The 12827-nt window shown below is 29.8% G+C and overlaps 2 protein-coding genes across 2 annotated transcripts; both read left to right on the top strand.

Moving 5' to 3' along the window:
- Window positions 1-4023: 4023 nt before the first annotated feature.
- Window positions 4024-4650, top strand: LOC25500942 (ras-related protein Rab-2-A). Its single transcript, XM_013589448.1, has one exon. It carries the CDS (start codon window positions 4024-4026, stop codon window positions 4648-4650), a length of 627 nt encoding a protein of 208 aa, XP_013444902.1.
- A 5299-nt stretch (window positions 4651-9949) lies between these two features.
- On the top strand, window positions 9950-12306 carry LOC25500941 ((+)-neomenthol dehydrogenase). The gene is made up of 5 exons (XM_039828535.1): window positions 9950-10073; window positions 10168-10414; window positions 10952-11017; window positions 11274-11453; window positions 11820-12306. The coding sequence occupies exons 1-5, from the start codon at window positions 10054-10056 to the stop codon at window positions 12198-12200; spliced, it is 894 nt and encodes a 297-aa protein (XP_039684469.1). The 5' UTR covers window positions 9950-10053; the 3' UTR covers window positions 12201-12306.
- The last annotated feature ends 521 nt before the right edge of the window (window positions 12307-12827 follow it).

Below are 12827 nucleotides of genomic sequence, written 5' to 3'. Positions count from 1 at the left end.
TTTATTTTTTTAGAGGTTGAATGTACTTCTTTATCACTATTTTCTATGTCCGCTGATAAGAATCATATATTATAGTTGAGTTATTTGAGGAAATAGTTTTCAGAATTAAAAAAGTTTGTAATTTAATTTTTAACTTTTTTATAGCACTTTCAATTTATGAATAATGTCAATAGTTTCCGCAACTAAAAAAAAATTAATCATTTGATGGTGTCCGAGGTTCGAACCCCAGACCTTGCATATAATTAATGTCTCATGTGAAGTTTTCAACAATTTATATATTAACTCTTTGAAATTTTAAATAATATTCATAATTGAGTCCCTAAATTTAGAGATTTAATCGTAATTATTTAAATGTCCTGAAACTTTTCTTAAAAAAAAAGTGCAGGCACTTTACTTCAATGACCTCAATCCAAATTATTGATTAATAAAAAATATTAATTAATTCCAGAAGGTAGAGATAATCATAAGAGCCCTTCTAGCTTTGAGACTTCTTCGTAAAAGGTTGCCGACTAATGACAATTTGATGGCGCATGGAATTCTTAATCATGACGCGCATATGTGTGTAATCGGGTGTGGAGAAGTCGAAACAACTCAACATTTATTCCTTTCTTGCACAATTTTTAGGGATCTTTGACATTTAGTTTGTGATTGGATATGTGTTTCCACGGCCAATCCTTATAGTATTTCTGATCATTTTGTTCAATTTACTCACTCGACAGGTGAATTGGTAAGCGATCTTTTATGCATATCATTTGATTTTTATGCATTTGGGTTTTGTGGAATGAATGTGATAATAGACTATTTAACCACAAGGAAAAAACTATGTTGATCAGTTGTTGGATAAAGTAAATATTCATTCGTATTGGTGGATGAAGGCGGCCAATGCCAATTTTGTGTTAGGGGTTCATAGCTGGTTTGTCGTGTCCATTTACTTGTCTGGGCATTGGCTAATTCAGTTTTTTGTTCTTTCTGTGTAAGGACTTTGTTGTGAACTTTAGTTGTCTTCTTTGACACGTCTTGCTAGAAAAGCTTCTATTTTACTGTTAATATATTTTATTTTTGTCTATTCAAACAAAAAATCATAAGAGCCCGTCTGCTTTGGGTGGAAGCTGCTGCAATTGAACTCAACAATATTCAACATTATTCATTTAACCTTTGTTCTTTTTTTTGTTGTTGAGAGATTTACCTATGTTCTTGAATGTATTTTTTAATATTTTTTTTTTTTAGGTTGAATGTAGTTCTTTAATTATAACCATTTTTTTTCTCTTCGGATTTTGATTAAAATTTTATCTCTTCTGTCGATCTTTTTTGGTTTGGATTGGATATGAAGATATACATGTTCTATGTCCGCTGATAAGATCATATATTGTAGTTTAATTATTTCAGGTTTTTGAAATTTTTCACACAATTAAAAAGTTTGTTATTTAACTATCATGATTGATGGCGTTACCCTCTTCTTTGTTTGGGCCTATTTATGTAATTTTGTCGTTGTGCTTTCCCAGTTGTCGGGTGCCACTGTGTTGGATTTCATATCTTGTATTTAACTTTGTGTGTCTTCCTGTAGCACGCCTTGTGCGAAGTCGACCACTTTTGGTTTATTAATATAGTTTATTTTGGCTTGTTAAAAAAAAAGTTTGTTATTTAATTTTTAACTTTTTTATAGCACTTTCAATTTATGAATAATTTTAAAAAGACACTCATACACCCAAGTAAGATAGGATGCTAGCAGATAGCAACGTGACGGATAATGTTTCATGAACACCCTTTTCTCTATACACACATTGTACCACTTCCATGTGAGAGTGTTTGAGAGACACAAAAGATGAGTTTCTTGTGTGAGTAGGGACCACATGGACACATGTCACAATTATATGTGGGTGTACAAGTGGTATATGCCACCTAAGGTGGTTTATGTATCACTACCGCAAAGTGACTAATTAGTGAGTGTAAGTGTGGTGATCGTACCTATGGGCAAGGGCCCCTATAGTAATGTACTTGATGTGACATTCTTTATTGTTTTCTATCTTCTCTTCTGAGATTTAGTACGGGTCATTGAAGTGACAACTTGAGAGTTGCATCGCTTCAGTGCCGGAGCATTTTGACGCGTGTCTCTGTGGCTACGTTTAACTTAAGTAGCAATTTGAAGGTTTCTTTTTAGAGGCGCAATTTCAACACTTGAATTTGATGGTGTAAGATCATATTGTTTGATCGTAATAAGTGCCTCCGAGTCATTCCCTACCGTAGAAGAATGATGGTTCCCTTGATTTGAATATGTACCTTTTATATTTCCTTTTTTGCCTATTTGAATATATGACCAGAGCCACCATGTGAGAGTCGTGTCTTTCATAGCAATTGCAACCATGGGTATGAACCATTGCTTAAAGTATTTTTGAGTTTTTTAAATTGTAATAAATCATATTTATCTTTTTCAACAAACATCAAGAATATATCACATATAATACATATTCTTATCTTAGTTAAAAAAATATATATATATTCTTAAAAATATTCTTTCCGATCTCTTTATTGTGTTAATTAACGTTTGAAAATTATGAACAGTGTTATTTTTATGAAATTTTTATTTTGATTAAAACTAAAAAAACATATAAATGTTTGTTGCTTTCAAATTATAAAAAATCAAACTAATCATGATTAACTATTTCAACGACACCGACAATAATACAATATAACAAAAAAATCTAAAAAAAAATTTAATGACACCAACAACAATTTTACTATAGAAAAAGTTGTTTAATTAAGGGTATAATTGGAATGATGAAAAGGTAAGTATAAATGTACTCATCTAGTTTGTTACACTTTTAAAATGATAAAGAAAAAAATATATATTCATATCATGTTTGTTACATTTGTTTTAATATTTAAATTTATTCATGTCTTCAAAAAAAATATTTAAATTTATTCTTATCTATTTGTTACATGTGTTATTTCTATTGAAAAATTGAGGGTATTTCTGAAAAGAAAAATTCAACCCAAAAGTGCTGAAAAATGTAGTTTTCTTTATATATATAGTATAGATTATATCAAATATATCAAATTTATCTTTTAAAGCGTAGTTTTATTATAGTTTAAGTTTTTTAAATCATATTTATCTTTTACAACAATATATCAAATATAATATAAACTCTTATCTTTTAACACTAACAAGATAACATTATTATATTTAAATTTGTTTAAGAGTATGATTGAAATGATGAAAATTTCAACTCAAAATCTCATATTTCCTTTATATATAAACTAGCGTTCAAACGTGTGTGTGTTCTTTTTATTGCTAATGCGTATAAATTATGAACAAAAGTTTTCGTGAAATTTTGATTTTGATTTTGAATATAATCTTTGTATAGATATTTTGCACTTTCAAATTCTAACAAACTATACTTATCTTTTTTAATGAAAAACTCAATCTAGCAAAGATAATATAAATTCTTATTTTGTCAAAAAATATAATATTATAAATTCTTATCTTTTTGAAAGCAACAATATAACATTCTTGTAGCAAATTTAAGGGTATATTAGAAGTGAAAAAGACAGCTCAAAAATATCATATATTATCTTAATATATAGTAAGTATAGAAATAGAGTATAGATTATAGAAAATTACAGATATATAGTTGTAAAATAAATAAATAAAATAAATTCCTTCAAAAAAAAAAAGTTGTAAAATAAATATTTTGAATAAATGATAAGGTAGGTTTTTTTTTTATATTTTTGGTCAGAAAGCTAGGTTGTTATCACTTATTAATATCACTTCCGAGTATTTTGAATAATTTCATAAGAGAGGTTGTTATCACTTAATTAGGGATTATCTTGATAATTAGTTTCTCTGTTCAATTAGGATTATATTGTATCCCTATATATAGATTTATTGGTGCTGCACTTTTTTAAATCATCACAATTCCTCGCTTTGAATCTTCACACTCCTTCCTACTTAAAAAAAAATAAAAAAATCTCTGCATTCCTTCCTTGTTCCCACTTTGCATTTTCACAAAATTCTCGTAGGAAAAAATGTCTCACTCATATCTATTCAAATTCATAATAATCGGTGACATAGGAGTCGGAAAATCATGTCTTCTATTTCGATTCACAGACAACAGCTTTAAACCCATCCATGACATAACAATAGGTGTCGAATTCGGCATCAAATTTATCAACATCAAGAATAATCGAATCAAGTTACACATATGGGACACAGCAGGTCAAGAAACTTTCAGATCAATAACAAGATCATATTATAGAGGAGCAGCAGGGGCATTGCTTGTTTATGATATAACAAAGAGAGAAACATTTAATCACTTGGCTACTTGGTTAGAAGAAGTAAGAGAACATGGAAATTCCAATACGATCATTACATTGGTCGGAAATAAGTCTGATCTCGCAAAGAAACGTGTTGTGAGTACCGAAGAAGCTGAGAAATTCGCGAAGGAGAATGGTTTGATGTTTATGGAGGTTTCGGCAAAATCTAGTGAAAATATTGAAGAGGCATTTGTAAAAACTGCTGAAAGTATATATAAAAAGATTGAGGATGGAGATGTTGGTGTGTTGAATGAGACTCATGGAATCAAAGTTGGATGCGTGTTGGATAATCATAAGAGCCATTCTTCTTTGGGTAGAAGCTGCTGCAGTTTAATGTAGTTTTTTTTTGTTTTTTTAGGTTGAATGTAGTTCTTTATCACCATTTTTTCTCTCTTCTTTTTCTGATTAAAATTTTATCTCTTTTCAGTGCACTTGGCAAATTATGTATCAAGTTTTTGGCGATGTTGTCGGGAATTATTGATATTTTCAATGAAACAATTCGCTTTATTTTTTTTTTCTTTTTAGGTTAGGTTTTGAAATTTTATTATTATATTTGACTTATTTTTGTTTATTTCTAGGGTTTGTTTCTATTACAATTCGCTTTATTTTTGTTTATTTCTAGGGTTTGTTTCTATTTCCTAGGGTTAGTTTTATCTTTTGGAATTAGGTTAGTTATTTGTTTTCCTCTTATCTAGGACATGTTTGTTTTTAATCAGGATTAGGATCAGTTAAGTTTTCCTTAAAAAAAAAAAAGTTGTTTAGACTTTGTTTGTTTTTAACTAGTTTTGAGTGAGTTTTGGTTTGAGGGATTTTGGGTATTTTATTTAAGTTTGTGAAACTGAAGTGCATAAGTGAAAGTAGTGAGAGATTCGAAATGATATATATGATGTGTTTAGATTGTATAATTCAAAAGGCTTAATTACTTTTTTGGTCCCTTAACTTATTTTTTGGTTTGGTTTTGGTCCCTTAACTATTAAAAGTTTCGTTTTGGTCCCTTAACTTACTTTTTGGTTTCGTTTTGGTCCCTTAACTATTAAAAGCTTCGTTTTGGTCCTTTAACTTACTTTTTGGTTTCGTTTTGCTCCCTTAACTCTTCCTCCGTCAACCACTTTGGTCATTTATGTTAGGATGAATGTATTAGAGTTAAGGGACCAAAAAATAAGTTAAGGGACCAAAACGAAACCAAAAAGTAAGTTAAGGGACCAAAACGAAACTTTAAATAGTTAAGGGACCAAAAGAAAATCCAAAAATAAGTTATGGAACCGAAACGAAACTTTTAATAGTTAAGGAACCAAAACGAAACCAAAAAATAAGTTGAGGGACCAAAAGAGTAATTAAGCCAATTCAAAATGAAAAAACAAAATCTACATTTAATAGTTCGAGAAAAGTATTTTTATTATAAAAAAAAAAAAAAAAAAAAATGAATCTAAAAGATGTTTGGGAGAATTTCACGACTACGTGAACAATAAGTCATTTCTACCTCTTCAATCTTCATAACTCATCCATGACTACCGTTGAGCGAGTACTACATAACCCATCATTCCATTAATTTAATTTCAAGTTGTGTTTATTTTTCTTTGCGATAAGTTGTGTAAATAAAATAAAACTAGTGATTAAAATATTAAAGAAGATAAATACAAAAAAAAAAAAAAAAGTATTAATGAGAAAGGAAACCACACAAAATATTATTGAATTTGTATTTTTTTTTTTTTTTGACGAATTGAATTTGTATTTTTCTGTTTCTTTTTTGTTAAGAATTGGTATTTATTATTATTATTATTTCAAATAGTTTAGTGGCTAGAATTCACCTTTTTCAAGATGAATAAGTGGGGTATCTGTGTTCAAACCTCAACCCCTGCATATAATAATGCATGTTCCTGCCAACTGAGCTATATTCACAAAGACATAATTGTTATTTTTTTATCTACAAAAAAAATGGTATTCTTTTATCCTCATGAGTTAAATTCGGTTGGAAGGGATATTGTATATTATATGCAGGTGTTGGGATTCGAATCCCGGACATCCCACCTCTCCACAATTAAATTGTGTGCATTCTAGTCACTAGGCTACTTGACAAAAAAATAGTATTTTTCTATGGTATAAAATACTATGGTATTTTTCTCTGTCGTTCTTATTTCAATGCAAAACCTCCAATTTCTTTCAAACCATTTTATTTTGATGGAACAATTCCATTAAAAAATTAATATTAATTTAATTAGATGTCTTGATGGATTGGGTGGAACGAACGTGGTGAAACATATGCCAATCACAATTTGATGTCACGGAATGATAAGGTCCACTCATATAACTTTTGCCTTCCACAATTTTCTTCAAAACCACACTCTGTAAATTTATTAATCTGAATAAAAAATATATATTCGCGTATGAAAGTGAATCTCAAGAGAAAAAAAAAAACGGTGTTTCTTTTGTCTAAATGAATAAATTTAGGAGTAACAAAACAAAAATGAATAATTTGGGAATAAATTTTAAGAATCACGAAGTAGCAAAATTTGATTTAGAATGCTTTTCATTTCTTTTCCAATATTAAAATTTATAAATGGTTTTAAATGTACAAAAAAGATTTAAATTCATTTAATATCAAGTCTATATTTATATTTTCAAAACTATACTATTAGAGAGAACAGAAGGAATAAATCAATGGATATAATTATTTGCAACCGTGCTTTGAGTATGTAGAAGCGTCGGAATTAGGCATGGCAATGGGACGGGGTGGGGACGGGTATCGGCTTCCCCATCCCCACCCCGTACTTCTGTATATGTACCCGTTACTCTACCTATATTTAACGGGGATGAAAAATTGAATCTCATCCCGGTACCCGTCCCCAATGGGTTTGGGTATTACCCCCATCCCCGTCCCCAATGAAATTCTAATTTAATGCGAGTGATAAAATGGATGAAACGAGGGATAAAATAGATGAATGTTCTAACTTCTAAAACTTTATTTATTTATTTATTTGATTTTTTCTTATATATATATATATATATATATATATATATATATATATATGTACCCATTACTCTACCTATATTTAATGGGGATGAAAAATTGAATCTCATCCCGGTACCCGTCCCCAATGGGTTTGGGTATTACCCCCATCCCCGTCCCCAATGAAATTCTAATTTAATGCGAGTGATAAAATGGATGAAACAAGGGATAAAATAGATGAATGTTCTAACTTCTAAAACTTTATTTATTTATTTATTTGATTTTTTCTTATATATATATATATATATATATATATATATATATATATATATATATATATATATATATATATATATATATATACCCATTACTCTACCTATATTTAATGGGGATGAAAAATTGAATCTCATCCCGGTACCCGTCCCCAATGGGTTTGGGTATTACCCCCATCCCCGTCCCCAATGAAATTCTAATTTAATGCGAGTGATAAAATGGATGAAACGAGGGATAAAATAGATGAATGTTCTAACTTCTAAAACTTTATTTATTTATTTATTTATTTGATTTTTTCTTATATATATATATATATATATATATATATATATATATATATATATATATATATATATATATATATATATATATTTATTTATTTATTTATTTATTTATTTTTTGATAGATGATTTTTTCTTATATATAGCAGCACTGTTTAAATAAATCTCTTCTGCACCGGTATTTCCATCACATAACATTAGTCACAAAAAGTCGTATTAACCAATAAACACTAATACAATTGTGTTGTTGTTCGTGTGTTTGTACGTGTTACAAATCTCATTCCATTGATTCCACCAAACTTTAAAATTAACAAAAATATTGATAGTCTTCGCAAACAGAATCGAACATAACAAAAAATAAAATAATAAACAAACAAACAGAGAGAGATAACAAACGGAACATAACAAACCGAATCGAACATAACAAAAAATAAAATAAAATCCAAAAAAAATTAAGCATAAATCATTAAGAAAAACACCAGAAGATGATGGTGATAATGGTGTGAGATGTCCAAGAAGAAGAGGGATAACTCGAGTGAGTGCCATCGTCTGACAGACACATGTGGTGAAATGGTTTTTAGGGTTTGAGTTTCTATTTATATAAGAGGGGTAATAAAGGGGTAAAAAGGTAATTTTCTTATATTTGGGTAGGGTTTGGGTATGGATTCGGGGTGGGTAACTATATCCCCTCAAACCCAGTCAAAACGGGGTTGGTTTGGGCGGGTATCCGTGGACATGGATTTTGTTGCCATGCCTAGTCGGAATGTGAAATTAAGGAAAAAAGTAGACGAAACGACCACCAAGTATTCAAACATGTTTTGCATATGTTAGAACACTAGAAACTTGCACAAGAATTGTTCAGAACAACAACTACTACGAATATACTAGGGTTGAGCAATATACATTGTGCACGATGACAACAATGTGCATCTGATAGATTTAAATGTAACGTTGATGCATCATTCTCTTCTATCAATAATAAGTAGTATGTGTATTCGCGATGCCGAAAAGTGCTTTGTGTTTGTGCTAGCAAAAACCCCCTGATTCTCCCCATTGTGTTCAGTGGATGTCGATGAAGCGTCAGGACTTTGTCAAGCTTGTAATGGGTGACTGATTTTGGTTTTGTTAACACGAATTTTTCTCTTGATTCAAAGATTGTTGTCGATGTATTTAATGTTAATAACAGTAATAACAATGAGTTTGACAACATCATTCATCACTGTAGACGGTTGTTCATCACATCTTTTAACGACTCTAACTAAGGTTGACTTTATTAAAGGACAAGCAAATGGGATCGCTGAATAAGCACATACATTACCATTAAAACTAGCTCTCAATTGTTTATTGAAGTACCGCTTTGTATTGACACTTTATCTAATGCAATGAGATCGATGAATTTTTTCCTCTAAAAAAACAATGGAGAGAAACTTATAAAATGTGACAACTTGTTTTTGTTTCAACCAAAGAGTGGTCCAACAACAATTGATGTTCATGATAAGTTGAAAACAAAAAGAAACATTATTGGAACCAAGGTTGTCAAAATCGGGATTTTACTTCAGGTCAAAAGGGAATAGTAAAATCGGAACTCGTAAAATCGCAATCAAAATCGAAGGATTTTACCTAAGAACTTTTATAGAATCGATATAGAAAATTGTAAAATCGCATTCAAAATCGATGGATTTTACCAAAAAATAATAATACTAAATATATGTTATAAATGGTATATAGTCATAAATTACTTAGTTTATAAGAAATCGTAAAATCGCAATCAAAATCGATGAATTTTTCCTATTTTAGGATTCTACTATAGATTTGAGTCGTTGAAAGTGAAGAAAGTTGCAAAATCCTGAATTTTAGGATTTAAGTCAGAATTTTGACAACAATGATTAGAACATTAACTTTGACATTGCATTTACTATCAAGAGAAATGATATATGTACGTCCACTTTGTGACAACTTTTTGACAACTTTCTCTCTCATACTCACATTATCCTCTTATTCTCTCTCTTCCTTTTTCTCTCTCCATTATTTTTAACCAATCAAAAGAGAGAAAAAGGAAGTTGTTACCAAAAATTGTATGAAATGGTTTTTCAAATATCACTACTCTACTATCAAGTATCAACTTTTACTTGAAACTCTTGATAGTATAAAGTTATTATTATATATAAACACAACCACAACCCCATTTTTATTTTATTTTAGTCCACTCATACTTGCTAGCACTTTTCTTTATTCATATCAATGGCAGAAGCAACAAAAAGGTAAATCCTTTTATTCTTCAAAATACCCTACATATATATGCCATTAAATTAACATAAGCTTAATCATAATAACTCATAATAATCTTGTTTCTAGATATGCAGTTGTTACAGGAGCAAACAAAGGAATAGGATTTGCAGTATGCAAGCAATTGGCTTCTAAAGGGATCACTGTGGTGCTTACTGCAAGAGATGAAAAGAGAGGTCTTGAAGCTGTTGAGAAATTGAAACAGCTTTCTTTGCCTGGTCTTGTTGTTTTTCATCAACTTGATGTCATAGATCATGCAAGTATAAGATCATTTGTAGATTTTATCAAGAATCAATTTGGTAATCTAGATCTTTTGGTAAGAGAATTCAAATTTATATCAAAGTTTGTATAAGTAGATAGAGAGTATATCTGAATTTTGGATTTGGTTGATCTAATATGAGTGATTTAATTTAGTGCTTGTTTGGATTCAATTTTGAGAGGCAAAAGTGATTATAAAGATTTTTAAAATTGTTTTTGGTGGTATGTTTGAAGTTCATCATTAGAATTAATTTTGTCTTTAAAATTGATTTTAATGTAAAACTTAGTATTTGTAGGCTTGTAGCTTGACTCACTTTTCAGTGAACGTTTGCAAACACAAATCATAACAAGTAACAACAGAATCAACCGTTGATATTCGAGTGCATTTTTTTTTCATTAAAGGTTGAAATTGTTTACTTTACTGATAATTTTAGATGAGCTATATCCATTGAGTTTCATTGATATACCTTGTCAAATAAAATATTTTACAGTTGAAAAATTATAAGCTATTATTATATGGTTCTGTCTGTGTGTGAAATAGTTTTCAATTCATCTTGAATGATCACAAATATTTGAAACTCCAAACTTTTCTTAGGTAAACAATGCTGGAATTCCTGGAGCACAAGTCGACGGTGAGGCTCTGGCTGCTGCTAATACTGCGGTATGATTTCTTTCCCCGGAAAGCCGAGGCAGTTTAACTTAAATTAATGAGATTTACTTAAACATGCTAATCCATTAAGTTCAAAATGATTGTGATTCTCCGCAACATCAACCATTGTGATCCTACCGCGACTGTTAAAGCGACTTAAAACCTTGGTTATTACTTCATTCGATATAGAGATTGTTAACATTAGTTAAATTTATTAACAATTGCAAGTCATGCTTAAGAAATAAAGTTTTCTTGTTTTTGGTTGTAGGAAAATGGTGGCCAGATTGATTGGAGTAAAATAATAACTCAAACATATGAAGAAACTGAATTAGGTATTAAAACAAACTATTATGGAGCCAAGGACTTAACTGAAGCACTTATTCCCCTTCTCCAGCTTTCAAGCTCACCAAAAGTTGTCAATGTTTCCTCATCCATGGGAAAGTTGGAGGTATATGATACTAATAACTTCTGCTACTTTCTTTGGTAACTTATTTAGATTTTTTTTTAGGGAAACTTATTTAGAAACTTATCTAATGAAAATATCTAAATCAAATTGTTCGTTAGTTTTTTTTTTTATAGACAAATGTTAGTAAGTTAGTGGTTATGTAAATTTTCAGGGTTTGAACTCTCGACAACCTTTTTAAAAATTCTTTGTTGTCCTTTAGCTCACTAACCGAGCCGAGGGTTTGAACTCGAAACTACTTAAAATGTATTAATGCTTCATTCATTGGATTTAAAGTGCTATATGTTATTTCACTTTGAACTATTATGCAATTGGAGGATAATACTCATTTTCATGCAATTTTATTTGCAGAAACTTCCTAATGGATGGCCTAAGGAGGTACTGAGTGATATTGAAAACCTTACAGAAGAAAAGATTGATGAAGTTTTGAATCAATTTCTAAAGGATTTTAAAGAGGGATCACTAGTAGAAAATAAAGGTTGGCCTATTAATAGCATGTCTACATACATTATCTCAAAAGCTTCTCTAAGTGCCTATACAAGAGTTGCAGCCAAGAAGTATCCATCAATATGCATCAATGCTGTTTGTCCTGGCTTTGTGAAAACAGATATAAATTACAATACAGGTTATCTAACACCTGATGAAGGTGCTGAATCAATTCTGAGGTTGGCATTGCTATCTGATGGTAGTTCTGGTCACTTTTTTGTTAGAAATGAGGAGAAACCATTTTGAGCAAGGATTAATATTTGTTGTAAGAAAACAATGTGAAAGATAGATAATTATTGGCTGAAAACAATTACTTTGTATTGATTTTTTTTTAATATATGTTGTTATAATATTCTTAAACTTAAAAATATATTAATCATAAGTATTAATTTATCACTCTCTAAAAAAAATGTGAAAGTCTCTGGCACCATGATATGATATGACCAAATTTTGAAACATAAGGTTTGTTGGAGTAAAAAATGTCGTTGATTGTTTTAGAATCCACAACAAAGTTGACAATATCCATCTTCATGCACTTAATCATTCTACATCATTAAACAAACCTAAAGCTTCGCCAACTGGAGCAGAACTCAAGGAGATAAATTTATGGTTTTGGCTAGAAGAAAAACTTCATCATCATCAGACACACATATACCAATGCTTATAAAATTCATAGATTGCGAAAAGGAATCATCAATATTGCGCTTGAACAGTTGCAGTTTATACATGTGGCATTACTAATCCAAAATCATATAAATTATTATTGAGGAAATAAATAATAACTACTACACTAAATCTGGATTTTGGGCAAACTTTTTTGTTATTTCAATTATACTCTTACATAAATTTTTCTATAATAATGTTATATTGTTG

This window comes from Medicago truncatula, chromosome 8, assembly GCF_003473485.1.
Source record: "Medicago truncatula cultivar Jemalong A17 chromosome 8, MtrunA17r5.0-ANR, whole genome shotgun sequence".
NCBI lineage: Eukaryota > Viridiplantae > Streptophyta > Magnoliopsida > Fabales > Fabaceae > Medicago > Medicago truncatula.
This window is presented reverse-complemented; position numbering and strand designations above follow the sequence as displayed.